We start from the raw sequence: 17,766 nt of genomic DNA on the forward strand, positions 1-17,766 counted from the left end.
TACCCCTGCAACCAGAATAGAGTTGATACATATTTTGAAATTTCCCTAAAAATAATGAATGATTTTGTCCAGATTGAAAGATAGATGAATCCATTTAGAATTTTTAGGGCAGTAGGAGTTTTCATTGTAGGCAGTAGTAAGCCATTTATGAAATAAGGTATTGTTTATTTTCCCTACCATGCAAGCATAATGAAAAAAAAAATTCAATGAAAGCAGAGTTGTTTAATGAGAATCACATTATATCTTGGTCATGTTTTTGCAGTGTTAGTCATTTAATAATTAAATAAAGCTTTGAAACTGGTTCTAAACATTTTTTTTCAGTCCAATATAATTTATATACATGTTGAGATAGCATTCAATAAAATAATTTTAGATTATATGTTTATTCCACCTTACCTATGGTACTTAGCTTACCCAAACTGGCAAGGATGGCAGTAGAAACGAAGACTTTTTCAAGGATTCGAACTAGTTAGGCCAGCCTAATTAACAAAAGTATGGGGTGAATGCCTTTAAATGATCTGTAGGGGGGAAAGATTATTATGTTAATTTTGCGGCTTTTGCGGCTGAATGCAAACTACTACATATTTCATAAGATTGTTCGAGAATTGAGTCAAAATTTGATTATATTCTTCAGAGACTTGTGTGGAAGGAAGTCTTGTGTTGACATGTTACACCCAACCACAATAGTAACCATAATACACCTATCAATATACATGTAGTTTGTTGACATTCAAGTTAATCAGACCAATAAAAACTTCAAGCTTGTACATTTTATTAGTAAATCTAGAGTAAAAAAAAACTTCAAAAGCTGTGTACAAAATACCGGTAATCAATATCTTGATCTTTTCCTTGAGGTTGTAACTAGTAAGTGTTGAAAAAATGTGGCTCATCATGCTATATATCAATATAAAAAAAATGATATGGTTTATAATACAATATACAATATCGTGGATATACATAGTAATGTTTAAACATGATTTTGAACCTTTGTTTCTGTTATATGTTGATTATTGATAATATAAAATGGCACAAAATGTTTATGTCCCCTAAGACTTCTGGCTGCGACAGATTCTACCCACGATCATGGTCTGCTCTCTTTGCTCTTCAGTTTGTAATTATTTTGAAAATTTTCCTAAAAATGGTGAATGGTCGCATCCAGATTGAATGGTGGGCAAGTCCATTGACGATATTTAGGGTGGTAAGGGTTAAATATTAACTCAGTATTAACTTTGCTTGAGTCAAGCAAATATTTTGACAGAGTTATCCTCTTTTTTTTTTTTTGACTGATCGTTACTAAAAGAATAATTTTATGCCTTAAATTTTGATATGGAAGGAAATACCTACCTATCTACCGTTACAACGTTCTAACAAAAGTAAGTGGAAACAGCATACATGGACATAATTTGTAGGATGATTTTTTTTTTTTTTTAAGAATAACCATGTGATATCTATATTTATATGTAATTTCTGCTATACCTGACAATGAAGACTGTCTATAATCTATAATTTGAATAAACAAAGTTCTTAAAGAACTTGTCTATAAAAATAGCAATTTATTTTAGTTTTGAGTATTTCACCTATTATCAAGTTTGTGGATGTGGGTGTGGGGTGGGAGGAGGACACAAATACCTTGATAGCTATAACTCTCCAAAATTTAATGAACTTACTTTAATGTTGAAGCTGAAATTTATTTGTTTAAATAAGGTTGTAGCTGCCTCTTTTTTTCTACCTGCAAACCAGAAATAAATGGCACATTATGGTCATTTGATTGTTGTAATGTGTGATTTTGTGGTAGATTTGATTATTGGTTTTAACTTGGCATTTGGTTTTCTACAGTGAAATAAAGAAGAAATAATGAACCGTTGTGCTAATATGAATTGCACATGTATAAACATGTGTAACTACAATAGATTATAAAATAATAAAGTTGTAAAATAATAAAGGCAAAAAAATAGGGTAGCCTTTGTGCACTACTCTATATTGTACCCACAGTTAGTATATCACTGAAGTTTCAATAAATTTTAGAATTAGAATAATTGTGTGCTAAATTATGGTTGTTTTTTTTAAGTTTTTGACATGCAATGTTTTGTTTTGTTTGTTTCAGACCACAATGAGTACAAGGTCGCGACGTGCTCAGACAGGAGGTACTCTGGCTGCACCTTCTTCTCGACCTACAGGTAAATTTACACATTGACATAGACTTAGTCTTGCTACCTTTTTAAATAAGTCAAACATCTTAGTTTTTGCTAGAAGAAATACTACAAGTGTATTGTTGAATAATCTCCAAATGACAAAACGGTCATCCCTCAACTTTGTAAGTTAATGTCTTGACTTTTCGATCAAGTCATCGAAACAAAAAATAGAGTTTTTGGCCGGATTGCACAGGTGCAGTTGATATTTGGTATACAGCATTATCACGTGGTTCCATATTGTGGGATTCGATTTCAGGTCTTTAGCTCATCCACTTCCTGTTTGCTGACTTAGTTTAATTTTCAAATTAATTAATGATCAATAGTAGGAAATAGTAGGAAATTTTCGTAACAGTTTTCTACTACTTATCACAACCTTTTGATATTTGGTATACAGCATCAACACATGGTCCCATACGGTGGGATTTGATTTCAGGTCTCTCTCTCATCCACTTCCTGTTTGCACACTTAACATTAATAGTCAATTGTAGGAAATTTTCTTAACAGTATTCTCAGCAACTACTTATCACAACCTTTTGATATTTGGTATACAGCATCAACACATGGTCCCATATCGTGGGATTCGATTTCAGGTCTCTCTCTCATCCACTTCCTGTTTGCACACTTAACATTAATAGTCAATTGTAGGAAATTTTCTTAACAGTATTCTCAGCAACTACTTATCACAACCTTTTGATATTTGGTATACAGCATCAACACATGGTCCCATATCGTGGGATTTGATTTCAGGTCTCTCTCTCATCCACTTTCTGTTTGCCGACTTAGTTAAATTTTTGACATTAATGGTCAATGGTAGGAAATTTTCGTAACAGTTTTCCTAGCAACTTCTTATCACAGCCTTTTGATGACATTTATGGTCAATGGTTGGAAATTTTCGTAACAGTTTACTCAGCAACCACTTATCACAGCCTTTTGATATTTGGTATACAGCATTATCACATGGTCCCATACCGTGGGAATCGATTTCAGGTCTCTCTCTCATCCACTTCCTGTTTGCACACTTAACATTAGTAGTCAATTGTAGGAAATTTTCTTAACAGTATTCTCAGCAACTACTTATCACAGCCTCTTGATATTTGGTATACAGCATTATCACATGGTCCCATACTGTGTGATTCAATTTCAGGTCTGTAGCTCTCCCATTTCCTGTTTGCCGACTTAGTTAAATTTTCGACATATTTTTTTTATTTATGATCAATAGTAGGAAATTTTCGTAACAGTTTTCTCAGCAACTTAACTTACCACAGCCTCTTGATATGTGGTTCACAGCAATGACATGTGGTCCCATATTGTGGGATTCCATTTCAGGTCTGTAACATGCTCATCCACTTCTGGTTTACCGACTTTCAACATCAGTGGTCAGAGGTAGAAAATTTAAGTAACATCACAGCCTCATGATATTTTGTATACATACGCAACCCAGCCTTTTCTGTCTTTGACCAATTTTTTTAAACATTCTTTTCCCAGTTGATGAATAATCAATACTTAAGTTTTGATAGTGTTATTTGATAGTACCCCATAAATTTTCTTGTGCACATTGTCATTCTTTGTAATTAAAATCCATGCATTCTTGGGAGGGACTTTGGTTCTTCTTATTTGTGAACATGTGGTTTTTGTAGTGTGAAGTGCGATGTTACACAACTTGTTGCTATTTGCATAACAAACAGTTCCTGTTATAACAACAACAATAATAATGTCAGGTATTGTATCAAGGTATGTCACTGATATCGGAGTGAGGAACTATATGTAACACCTTACACTGAATCAATATCAACTTGTTATGTTCCACCATACATCTGTCTGCATTTTATAACATACTTAATCAGACTTGCTTTCCAGCATGGTTTTTATTAGTTAATTATTTTTCCTCAACATTAGGCAAAGAATTGTTTCTAAAAAATGTAACCGTAAAACCTTCTGGAACCAAACTTTATAAGCCTTTGCGACCAGTGTAGAGATAAGCAAGCCTGCACATCCGTACCGGCAGACCTGGCTCTATACTTGAATTTTTTGGCTAACTTCAAAATTTCATCACTATACCTCCAAAATTTATAATAGAGACTAGTTGAAAGTATAGAGGTGCTTCCATGCTTGAGTGGTTTATGATACTGGCAACTGTTGTCAGTAAATACAGTGATCTCTGTTGTCAGTTAATACAGTGATCTCTGTTGTCAGTAAATACAGTGATCTCTGTTGTCAAAAAATTACAGTGATCTCTGTTGTCAGTAAATACAGTGATCTATGTTGTCAAAAAATTACAGTGATCTCTGTTGTCAGTTAATACAGTGATCTCTGTTGTCAGTAAATACAGTGATCTCTGTTGTCAAAAAATTACAGTGATCTCTGTTGTCAGTAAATACAGTGATCTCTGTTGTCAGTAAATACAGTGATCTCTGTTGTCAGTAAATACAGTGATCTCTGTTGTCAGTAAATACAGTGATCTCTGTTGTCGGTAAATACAGTGATCTCTGTTGTCGGTAAATACAGTGATCTCTGTTGTCAAAAAATTACATTGATCTCCTTTGTCAGTGAATACATTGATCTATGTTGTCAGTATATAACAGTGATCTATGTTAATGTCAGTATATTTCTGTTGTCAGTAAAATACAGTGATCTCTGTTGTCAGTATATTACAGTGATCTCTGCTGCCAGTTAATACAGTGATAACTGTTGTCAGTAAATCACAGTGATCTCTTTCCTCAGACTATTTCTTTCAATTTTTTCACTGCAGACTTCATATTCTAGAGTGGCACTTACATGATACCATTAGCAGTTGTCACTCGGGGAAAACATTAAAACTCTCAAATTGGAAAAAAAAACTGATGATGAAAAACTTGTCGTCTGGCATAAATGTATCACAGTGTGAAATATGAATATTTTCATGTACTAGAAACCTTTCCCTTTTGCACATTGTTATGAATATTATAAATCTAGACTGATGCCTCGACTATCAATAGTTGACTTGTCTTTCAATACATACATGTAACAGTGATTTTTCTCACTTAATTGGGAAGAGGCCTTAGCCTCTTGATTTTGGGAAAAAATATCGCTAAAACTGCTGATTTGGGAATTAAAAAAGCTGGTTTAAGTTCAGATTTTTGGGAAAACTGCATGATTTTAAAGAAAATTTCAATTGGGAAGAGGCCTTTTTACGGAGTCTGTTATATAAATAGGAAAATCACTGTGTAAGTACATGTAATAATAACCAGGGAAAAATTATATACCTGTAATATAGTGCATGTGATGTTTGAAAAACTGAACATTCCCTGGAATTCAGTTTCTTATGCTGGAATTCTGTTTCTTCACACCATATTGTTGCTGATTATAGTAATTGAGAATTATAGTAATCTAGGCCGATCTCATTAAATTACTGGCTGCAGGTTGTTCCATGTCAGATATTTAGAGGTCATTGACCTATTTTCTCAGAATCAAACTTGATTACATTTCCATTTGGATGATATGCAGTGTTGTAGAAGTGGGAATGATTCAGAGATAATCTGTGGGGAAATAAATTTGTTGTGAATTAATTTGGTTAATGAGAATCTGAGAAATAAGCAACAAAAACTAGAAGAAAGGAAATAATTGAAAAGCCTTTCAGAAAGTTTGTAATTTTTGCTGACTTTGTGAAACTAATGGTTTGGTCCTGCTCTGAATTTGGAACAGTCCACTATGAGTTGAGGGATTTCTTACTCAGAATACAAAATGTAATTAAGTTGAATGGCATCTGTTCAGAATGTATGGATATGTGCGTGTAGGTCACAAGTTTGGCTGCGCAGGCTTAAGTATCATTGTCAGCTCATCATAGATTTAGCTATAGCATGTTGCCGGGCCAACATTATAGTGTTCAACAATAGATTAAATGAGCTCCGTCACAACAAAACCAGCATAATGGGTTTGCGACCAGCATGGATCCAGACCAGCCTGCGCATCCACGAAGTCTTTTCAGGATCCATGCCGTTCGCTATCAGTTTCTCTACTTGTTATAGAGTTTGTAAGCGAACAGCATGGATCCTGATCAGACTGCACGGATGGGCAGGCTGGTCTGGATCCATGCTGGTTGCAAACGCACTATGTTGGTTTTGTCGTGACGCGGCTCTTACAAGGAGCTCCACTTCAGTTAAAAACCTAAAAATCATAAAATTTGAAATTCTTGCATACATCAAGTAAAGCATTTAGTTAAAATGGGAAAGTCTTCAAAAGAATAATAAAAAATATGCTAAGAATTAGATTTTAAATTGATAATTTTCTGCAATTCAAAGCACGATTTGAGTAATTTTTGGGTCATTATGCACTTTATAAATGATAACTTTAGAAAAATAGGTTGAAGAAATGATCTGAAATTTGCATACAAGTTATTGGTCCAAACCTACGACAAATCATAGACAAATATCGGTAAAATATTTCCAGTCCTATCATGCCGAAAAACATCAGTGGAATCCCTTTAATTCAAATACAATGCTGACACATGTTTGACTATATAATACATTATGGGAAGCTGTCAGCAAGAAAGCAATTTTATCTCTATTTTTAACAAAATCAATAAGCATGCACAGTTGATTTAAAGACCACTTCCAAACACATTGTAAGATTCTGTCCTTAATTTTCGCTTTTATACTTTTTTATACAACTAAAGCACAATAATTGCACAGTCCTTATCCTGGTTTCTTAATTAACCAGTACCTGTATTATAACATTTAAGAAACATGGTCATAAACATTAAGTGCATTCCCAACAATAAAGTTTACCCGAGTTGTAACTTTTTATGCCTATGAATTAAGACTATATGAGCCACGTCACGACAAAACCAGCATAGTGTGTTTGCGACCAGCATGGATCCAGACCAGCCTGCACATCCGCGCAGTCTGATCAGGATCCATGCTGTTCGCTTACAGACACTATAACAAGTAAAAAACTGATAGCGAACAGCATGGATCCTGATCAGACTGCGCAGATGCTGGTTGCAAACCCATTATGTTGGTTTTGTCATGACACTGCTCATATTTTCATTTCACATACTGAAAAGTTTGACTAAAAATTACAGTGAAACCTCTTTAAGGGCATTTACCTCTGTAAAACAGCACTATCAAGTCAGAGTAAAATTTGTCTGGAAACAAGCAAAATGTTTATTAGTGTAACCATATTTTATTGCCGATATATACATGCAGATATATAAACAAAATAGAACAATAGAATTAAAAGCAAATGAGTAAGGCAACAAGTTCTTACAACATTATATTAAGCGCTTCCAAAAATGTTTGTCTCCCAAAGGGTGGTTGCTGTGCAGAGGTAGCACTGTTAATCATATTGATTATATAACAAGACTCTGACTAAATGCTTCAGCATACTAACAAAAAGAACCAATCATACATCAATGAAGTGGAGTATGAAGGCATACAATTTTCATGTATTCAAAATATATTTTCTTAACATTGTTAGTTTGTAAAACAACTAGTGAAGCATTACACCACAAAAATTTGTAACTTCCTGGTAGGGGCCAACAAGCCAGGCCAAAGTAGCAGCAGAATGTTGTCAGGTCACATAAATTTATTTTACTTTAAATATCTGTTTTGTTAAAAAAACGAACCATTATCAGTTACTCCTCTTTCTGGGCCCTTGGTTTAAACATATTTATTTAAGCTTGATTGCGAAACAAGTTCTTGCAACTTATATTAATCACTTTCGAGTCCGCTTCCTGGAACCAACCAGTACTGGTGTCATATGGAGAAACATGGTCGTGACCCGAGTAGGGCTCGAACCCATGATCTCTGGGTTGAGAGGCAGACACCTTAACCACTAGGCCACCGCTCCCCTTAAAGAGGGGTGTCCGAAATGTTAAACATTTATAAATGACATGTGCTAATGAAAATCTTATTTCTTTTCTGTTTTGACATTTGGTTACCTTAGAAACAAACATTGCTATAATATTTATATGATCTCACGATTCATGTATTACATCTACAGTTATCGTTTTCCTCCAAGTAACCAAAAAACTTCTTCCATTTAAACTTAGTGTGAAATACCAAAATAGATGCTTTTCACATAGCAATTATATCCTCCTCTGGCCATAATTTTGAGGGTCATTCCCAATGTAATATAAATATCTCTCATAATTTTATCATCTTTATGAAACAAAAGACTAGTATAGAACCAGCCCAGCCTGCACATTTGTGACCAGGCTCGATACTTTTGGCAGCTCTTTTGTTTGGTTGGTTTTCTGGCCCACTTAAAAATACACAACTTAGGTCATATGGCGTCAGAACAGGAAAGATGATTTTGGCAAACCTCAGGTGTTACAGACTTAAAGCAATACCAGGGGTCAAAACCATCTCGCCTGCTGGAGCTAAGAGATTCATAGACTCCAATAATTCGAACTTATTTAGTCGCCACTTAAGATCACTCAGGGATAAACGATGGCTGCAGTTCTGATGCCTCAACCCTCAAAGGCAATCCATCAGCTTTTGGAAGCTCAATTTGTATTTTGATATGCAAAACCTTTAAACTGTGAATGGACTGTTCCAAATTCAAAGCAGGGCAAATCCATTACAAAATCGGGGTTCTGATTAGCGATGACTAGGATTTCTGCGAGTTATAAAATTTCCACATAAGATTTATTTCCTTGCCCGAAATAGACATCCAATACATTAGACAATTTCATTTACATGTATCTAAGATTTATAATAAGAAGAAAAAAAGCGCAGTTGCTATACATCAATATTGTGGTTAAAATATGCTTAAAAAATTAATGGAAAGTTAAGGCTTGACACTTTGAATTGTCTTTAAATAGTGGTTAATAATTTCCTTCTAGAGATAATTGTCAATAACTGACAAATGTTGAAGATTAAGTTTAATTGGTTTTCTAGTTTTGTACACAAATAGAAAATGAAAATGATTATATTTGTTTTCTTCTCATAATTATTGTCAATAAAGTATCATATATTGAAATTTAAAACCTTTCGCTACTGACTAACTTGTAAAATGATCAGACTTTATGAACATTTAGTTAGAGTAATTGAAAGTAGAGTATCATAAACATTTATACAACAATGCAAAACAGGCATGTCTTCACCTCATGTAATAAAGCTGTCTTATACAGTGAAACAGGTACTCTATAGGCCGCCCACTGCAGCATATTTGAAAAAAATGTCGGACATCTTTTATAATATGTGCTTTGCTTGATTGAGTCTATTATAGAACCATAGTGAATCATTACAGGCTGACTTTGGAAGTTGGCCATCTAAGGATCTCACAGGATCTAAGGATCTCACAGGATCTTTTTTTAAAGAATTAAAGTAAACTGAAAGAATACAAACAGAATAATCATCTGTCCACACATATACATGTGATTTACCTTTTTTCATGAGAATGAAATGAATTTGCCGAGCAATGAATTTAGAACTTTTTTTGATCGTTCAGTAGAGATTTTTCAGTACGGGTATCAAAGTACTAAATTCAAATTGATACAACCAATAGTTTGAAGATTGAACCACTCGATTGCATGTAATATATGGACTGGTTCATAATCACATTGAGGTAGTAACCACAGGTTATTTGTAATTCTCCATTCATAGATTTGGGGACTGGTTGGGGGGTTTGCAGAGTGTGAGGAAGCCCTTGTGATTTGGATATAAACTTAATTTGTTAGCAAATAAAAATGCAAAAGTTTGTGAAAATCAGCAAAATTTTAATTCATGATACCCTCTGAAAAACTAACAAAATGTTAACCTCCTCTTTGGAATATAAATTAATCCAAAAACAAATTTGTGACTCTTTCTTGAGATAAAATCCTGGATTCAGCCTGTTCTGTATCACTGTTTGCATGAATTCATTCAGTGAAAAGGAAGTTCAACTTGTATATTTTTATCTTTATTTCAGTGAAGACAAGACGTCGTGGGGCATCATCCTCCATTGATGACATAGAGAAGGAAAGTAGTGCCGGGAAACAGGAAGTTCTAGAGAGAGCAGAAGACAGCCCGGTACCGTCTGCTGCTAAACGTCTGAAAACTGAACCAGAGGTTCCAAAACAGCCACCACTGAAACACGGTACCATGAAATTATTTACTTTGTAATATAATTAAGATAAGAAAAACAAAGAAGGTTGGATTATCAGTGTGGCCGTACTATTAGATGTCAGCAGCTTTTTTATGATGCCATAATATGGTCGCCACTTCTTTACGTTGTTCTGTCAGGCTTTCCCACAGTTCCTCTATTAACTTCATTCATGGACCAATATCTTTTAAGTGTTTGGTTGGTAGATACCTTAATGGTCCTCCGACTTTGGGTGTAGTTCTTGGTAAAGGTCACCATGCTAAAAATAGATTTTAACACCATCATTATAATTTTGTTATAACAGCCTTCAATCATTGATCAATATCCCACATATTTGATTGGTACATACTTTCAATGATCCTCTCATATAACTGCTATTATATTTGTTTAATAGTAAGATTAGAACAAGCTGACATCAAGTTTTTATGCAAAAGAGGCAGTGACAAAACTTTTGGATCATTCCTCGAAGATATATGTATGAAATATTAACAGCAAATTTTTTGGAATAAAGGCATAAATCCTGCTGGTTGTCCCTTAAAAATGAAACAATTACGACAATGCAAACCCACATCTGATTAGATAACATTGAAGTTATAAATACACGAAAGGTGTGTAGATGAAAAAAAGGGAAAAATTACAGGGATAAAAAAAAATGAGGAAAAAACCCTTAAAAAATTTTCTATTGAATACGGTAGTAGATTTATGAGGCATTGTTAAGCTGTAGATCTAATTGGTTAATGACAAAAGTTATATTATCTGCACAATGAGTTTGTGATTTATAGAAACACTTTACTACGGATATTGTTTCTTAGTTATAAAATGAGAATTGTTTCATTTTGTCATGTTATAGGCAAACTAACGAGGCAGGATGGGACTGACACTCCTGAGAAAGACCTTGATGATTTGACCCCCAAGTCAACGCCATCAAGCAGTCGTCCAGCATCAAGCTTGAGTCTGAGTACGACACAGTCCAGTTCAGCGACGCCGACACCGCCGCCCCCTCTGCCAACGAACATGCACAGAGCTATGTCACTAGACAGTGTCGAACAAGCACCAGATACAGTGCTAATGAAATCACCAAACGACGATGATGTCATGAGAAACATTGCCAAACCGCCCAAAAAGCGAAAAGCTCCCGATGAAATTGAAACAGATACGTCTAGTTTGTATCCCCCAAATAAACCGCTGATTGACCTTCAGCAGTGGACAAATCAACGTGTGCTAGCCAGGAAAGATTTGATATTTCAATCAGGAATTATTAAGAACATATTTCATAACCAGCGTGTTGGGATTCAGTTTGAGGGTGACAAAGAATTGACGCATTTTTCTGTGTTTGACACAAAGTTGTGTAACATTGTCGGAGATAATCCTCCGCCAGCAGTCATGATCTCAGTTGGTTGTCGTGTTTGTGTCCGAGCAAATCAAGAACAACATGTTTTCTATGAAGGTCAAGTTGTGGAGAAGAAAGTTCAACAACCGGTATTATATAGAGTGCGTTTGATCCACAACTCCCATGCGGCCATGTTTGGTCAGGAGATTTGGATGCCTCGTGCAAACATCAGACTCCTACAGCCACCCTGGCATGATGACCTTGAAGAGGGATTTCCGGAGCAGCCAACTCCGCCCCCTATCACACCTACAGCTACACAACCTACATATCAGTATCAGGTAATAGATTTTAAGGCTCGATTTTCATGACATCTTGTACCACTTTGACATTACTTACTTATCGGAAATGTAGCTTTTTATATTATTTATAAAATAAGCCAATTATGCTTTTCATTTGATAATGATAAATGTGCTTTTCAGCTCACCTGAGCTTGCTCAGGGTGAGCTATTAGGATCGGTGAATGTCCGTCGTCCGTCATCCCTCGTCCGTCGTACGTCCACAATTGCTTGTGAACACACTAGTGGTCACACTTATTACTCAATCATCATCAAACTTTGTCAGGATGCTTGTTTAGTCAATTGCTCGGATGAGTTCGAAACTGGGTCATTTCGGATGGAAAACTAGGTCAAAGGAGCTAAAAATAGAAAAACCTTGTGAACACTCTAGTGGTCACATTTTTGACCCAATCATCAACCTTTGTCAGAATGCTTGTTTAGATTATTGCTTGGATGAGTTCGAACATGGGTCATCTCCGATGAATATCTAGGTCACAGGAGCTATAAATAGAAAAATCTTGTGAACACTCTAGCGGTCACATTTTTGAACCAATCATCATCAAACTTGGTCAGAATGCTTGTCTAGTCAATTGCTTGGATGAGTTCGAACATGGGTCATCTCTGATGAAAAACTAGGTCACAGGAGCTAAAAATAGAAAAACCTTGTGAACACTCTAGTGGTCACATTTTTGCATCAATCATCATCAAACTTGGTCAGGATGCTTATCTAGTTGATAGCTCAGATGAATTTGAACATGGGTCATCTCGGATGAAAAAGTAGGTCACTAGAGCTAAAAATAGAAAAACCTTGTTAACACTCTAGCGGTCACATTTTTGCATCAATCATCATCAAACTTGGTCAAGATGCTTGTCTAGGTGATAGCTCCGATGAGTTTGAACATGGGTCATCTCGGATGAAAAAGTAGGTCACTGGAGTTAAAAATAGAAAAACCTTGTTAACACTCTAGCGGTCACATTTTTGCATCAATCATCATCAAACTTGGTCAGGATGCTTGTCTAGGTTATAGCTCGGTTGAGTTGGAACATGGGTCATCTCGGATGAAAAATTAGGTCACCGGAGCTAAAAATAGAAAAACCATGTTAACACTCTAGAGGTCACAGTTTTGCCTCAATCATCATCAAACTTGATCAGGATGTTTGTCTAGGTGATAGCTCGGATGAGTTCGAACATGGATCATCTTGGATGAAAAAGTAGGTCACCGGAGCTAAAAATAGAAAAACCTTGTTAACACTCTAGCGGTCACATTTTTGCAATGCTTGTCTAGGTAATTGTTTGGATGAGTTTGATAAGTCAGGTGAGCGATCTAGGGCCATCATGGCCCTCTTGTTTAAATTTAACTTGGTAATGAAATAATTATCTACTAACAAATAACAGTAGGTACAGCACGATTATTGAAACCTTTTATAGGCAATGATGTCATGCAAAAAAATGGAAGTGCTCAGTTTGGAAATAAATAAAAAAAATGATCTTGAGAACGGGTATGATCTTTCTGTTTACAGATAATTCCCCAGCCAATGGCACATCCACATCAGCCCCCACATCTTACCCAGCCACATACTCCCATGATGCCACACCAACCACCGTTACCAGGGCAACCAGCTCATCATGCCCACTTCATGGATCATTCTCCACGATATGTCGAACATTCCCCTTCAATTGCCCAAAGTGCTAGTTTTGAGAGAGAGTCCTCAGATGACGAGATGAGGAGTGAGGAGGTGTATTTCGATTCATCGGGACTGAGTACACCAAGGTCAGGTAGCGCCACACCAGGGTCAAGGTGTAGCCATAGTCTGAGTGATGGAAAGAACCGACATCCGCTTAAAAAGCGAGATATGTCAAGAAGCCGAAGTGCCCAGTCATGTGAGAGCAGTCGGTCTAGTACGCCTCGTTCTCCTACAACAAACCAGAAATACAAAAAGGGGGATGTTGTTTCTACTCCTAATGGCATACGTAAGAAGTTTAACGGTAAGCAGTGGAGAAGGTTGTGTTCCAAAGATGGTTGTACAAAAGAATCTCAACGTAGAGGGTACTGCTCAAGACATCTCTCTTCTTCTGGTAAAGTAATTAGGTCAGCTCCAACAATACCTGGAATGAGAAAAGGCGACATGAAGGATGGACATATTGAATGGGCAGATGCACACAGTTCCCGAGACACTGATTACGACCCAAGTACCCATGGTATGGATGAAACAGAAGCAGCCAACATGTTGGTGTCGCTTGGCAACTCTAGGTCAACAACACCAGCATTTTCCCCTACGCCATCTTCTGTGAGCAGTCTGTCACCACGGAAACGTCATCCTTCTTCGCCTCAAAGTGGAGCAGGTCTAAGAGGGATGTCGGCAGCATTTACCCCAATTTCACCCCACCCACAAAATCCTAATCACAGTTATATGCCTTCGCCAACTCGCAGCTGGAGTTCTGGAAACTCAAACAAATCAGGGAGCTCATCGTCAGAGCATATTTCACCTATAACACCAAGATTTCCACAAGGAGGTACAAACTCAGCTTTTCAACATCCATCCATGATCGAGCGAGGTCGTGCTCCAAGTCTTGGGCTACTTAACAAAGAACACATGAAAAGTAACGACTCCGGAATAGATATCAACACTCCGAAAACATTTAAAACAGTGCCATCTTCACCTTCTCCGCAAGGTCATTTCCCGAACAATTCACAAAGCTTGTATGCTTCTACAATACAGCAACACTTGGCTGCACAGTCACATCAAATGAGGACTGGTAGTCTGTCATCAAATATTGACGGTCCTCAACCTATGGAGATCAAACCTCGATCCAGTACGCAAAGTTTGTCAGACTTGAGGCCTAGGGAAACAATTACAATTAATGCACAATTGATACCAGTGGCTCTAATGCCTCAGAATGGAATGAAAGAAGCAGCGCCACCTAGTGGTGGTTCGGAAATGGGGTATCCCACACATCAGCAGAGAGCCAGAGAGGAAGCAAAGCAGCCGACAGCGGCCACCACACTGTTACCTGTGATGACAGACCTCAATGAACACAAACAGGAAGTTTCTGCTCAAGAAGCCGGTAAGTAAAATGTTTTAATATATCTGATAAATCTAGCTGTTTTAAGAATAACATAATCAAGCATACATAGTTTCAAAGAAAAGAAAACAAAATAGAAAAAAACTTATATTTTGATGAACATGTTAGAGCAGAAAATCTGTTTTCTTGATTGTTTATGGTATTTTTCTCTCCGGAAGACCTCCTTGGCCCTTCTTTAATTTATTTGGCTTTGTTTTCTTGTTGAAATGTTACAGATAAATTCAAACATGGGTATTTTTTTCTTTTTCTTCCCTTTTTTGCAATTCCAATAAAAAGTGTATTTCCACCAAAGGAGAGTAGTTTTTTTTTTACATATAAAAAAATCGACTAGTAAATAGGTCTGTTGTTAACAATAAAGACGATAAGTTACATAATAATATTGATATCATGTTTCGCTTTGTCTAGAAATTCCAAAAGAGCCAAAACAACTTCGGGTTTATCAGTGGCACTCACTGGTTCCCTATTTCACAAACACGAAGCCAGTGGACAATGCCAAACCAGCCATGATGCCTGTGGAGACAAAAGCTGCGAAGAAAGTGGTTACCTTACCACCCAAACGTCCCTTTGCCATCCACCAGAGTATCTCCGACAACAGTAAGCTTCATGTTTTAACCTGATAATTATGAAACTTGTTCTTTATTTATATAGACATATATATAGACATATAATATATGTTACCCTCAATTTTAGCAAAATCGAGTTGCTGATCTATTGAATGCAATATGTGACCTATATTTGAGGATCAAAGACTAGCTTTTTTGTACTTTTACATAATGTTTCTTTCTTTTTAGAAACTTTTTACTTTTTATACCTTTCCAGATTTGTCATTAAAAACAATGTCTGTGTTGCTCCATTTTGAATTTGAGGCTTAATCATGTACATGAAAGAGTGTTAAGTTTGCTAAGCAACTCAAAACGCATTTAAGACTGTTAAGACTGCCTCCTAATGATAAGTCTGCATTATGTAAATTAAGTTCATCAGTACAGGCTATATTAGTGTCAAAGGTTCTTTAGAATATATGGTTTGTCTATCCCCTTCTTAACTATGTATTGAGGAGCAACATTCAGTTTTTGTTAAGACAAACTGCAAAATCATTGTCCTAGTTGCCATTTTTATTATGAGAATGATGATGCATGATGTTTTATAAACACGTCAGTGCACGATTATTTAAAAAAAAAAACCTGAGTGGCAAATAAATTTTAGATAGATATGTGTAATAGTTTTACTGTTATATTATGTTGAAAACAAGGGATGTCAAGTTATAGATAATAGATTTTTTTAGTTTTACTAGAATCAGAAACGTTATAATCGTTCTGTTATTCAGTTCCAAAAGATGATGACGATGATTTGCCCGATGCAGATTATGACGACGACGATGTTTTTGATACGAAAGATGAGCAATCAGAAACAGCGAAAAAAATAGTTCCAGCAAAACGAAGATCTCAGTCACTAAGTGCTCTAAAAGACTCTGAAAGAAGTCCAAGAAAGGTTTCAGATTTGTTTAAATATATATTATATTACAAGAACTTTCAAGGATTTATGATGACAAGTCCAAATAGATTATAGTTCTTGTCTTTTAATCTCCCAAAAGAATTGCTTATTCTGTTGTTTAATTATTTTAATGACCTTTTTATTAAGTTGGTTTTTACACAGAATTCATTTAATTCATTCATGTTCATTTAAATAACACAGTTATAATCCCAAAGAAATAATGTATTTGGAATAGCCGATTGGTAATTTCTCTGTGACAACTGATCGTGGACATTGCGTCTAATGGTCATTTGACTTTAGGTGGATTGACTGCCAAGATATAACCAAAAACCAGAAAACAAACATAACGTTAGAACTAAAAACTCAAATGGTTGAATTGATTGATTTACTGATGAATTTCTATGGAGCATTTAAACTTCTCTTTTTGGAGTAGAGCATGATGTCATATTTGTATTACTTACAGGGTAAAGACAAAGACCATATACGAAGACCAATGAATGCCTTCATGATATTCAGCAAACGTCATCGACCGTTGGTGCACCAGAAACATCCGAACCAGGATAATCGGACGGTATCTAAGATACTAGGAGAGTGGTGGTATGCCCTCGGACCTAAAGAGAAACAGAAATATCACGAATTGGCTCATCAGGTAACAGAAAATTTGTTAAACTTCTGCGGGTTAAACCTTTTGATTGCTGAATGTATATTATAAATTTGCCCAGCTTTAAATTTGGAGGAGTTCATATTAAGTTTTTCAGTATTAAAACACAAAAATTGAGCTACGACCTTTATAGAGCCTGGTCAGACTGCATGGATTTGCAGGCTAGCTTTTTACTGGTGGCAAAGGTTTATCACTTTCTGTTGCAGCAGGTTTATGGTTAACAAAAGGTACATGGAATGTATTTGAATGGTTACTAGGTGAAAAGAGGTCCAGCAATGACAAGTGTTGCATCCATGTTTCATTTGATGCAAGTTTGATATTGAGCATTTAGAGTGAAATATTGTTTTTGCAACAATTAGTACTGTTCGTTTGTTATCTAGGTTTCACTGTTAAATCAGAATGCCAATTTTAGCAATTATTTTTGAGAATTTACTTGCATTGTAGTACTGGTATAGAGTCAAGGAGTAGTAATTCCATGATTATGCTTATAACAATGGTATGACAGAAATATTGCTGAATTCTGACTGGGTCTAATCTACACCACCCATAAAAATTTAAATTTGAATTTAACTTCTTACTGTTAAGCTTCTTAAAATAAATTGTGACAT

The 17,766-nt window shown here is 35.8% G+C and overlaps 1 protein-coding gene across 2 annotated transcripts in view; it reads left to right on the forward strand.

Annotated features, from left to right (window-relative positions):
* The window catches only part of LOC132759811 (protein capicua homolog), a 42,843-nt gene that overhangs the window by 11,217 nt on the left and 13,860 nt on the right, over positions 1 to 17,766 (forward strand). For both annotated transcript variants that reach the window (XM_060751670.1, XM_060751678.1), the window contains exons 2-8: positions 2,105 to 2,177; positions 10,083 to 10,250; positions 11,107 to 11,924; positions 13,443 to 14,988; positions 15,412 to 15,600; positions 16,331 to 16,494; positions 16,961 to 17,146. In XM_060751670.1, the coding sequence (XP_060607653.1) occupies positions 2,111 to 2,177; positions 10,083 to 10,250; positions 11,107 to 11,924; positions 13,443 to 14,988; positions 15,412 to 15,600; positions 16,331 to 16,494; positions 16,961 to 17,146 (3,138 nt within the window). In that variant the 5' untranslated portion in view covers positions 2,105 to 2,110. The remainder of the gene's footprint in view (positions 1 to 2,104; positions 2,178 to 10,082; positions 10,251 to 11,106; positions 11,925 to 13,442; positions 14,989 to 15,411; positions 15,601 to 16,330; positions 16,495 to 16,960; positions 17,147 to 17,766) is intronic.

The sequence above is a fragment of the Ruditapes philippinarum genome, unplaced genomic scaffold (assembly GCF_026571515.1).
Source record: "Ruditapes philippinarum isolate M1 unplaced genomic scaffold, ASM2657151v2 ctg1465_1_1_1_1, whole genome shotgun sequence".
Taxonomy (NCBI): Eukaryota; Metazoa; Mollusca; class Bivalvia; order Venerida; family Veneridae; genus Ruditapes; species Ruditapes philippinarum.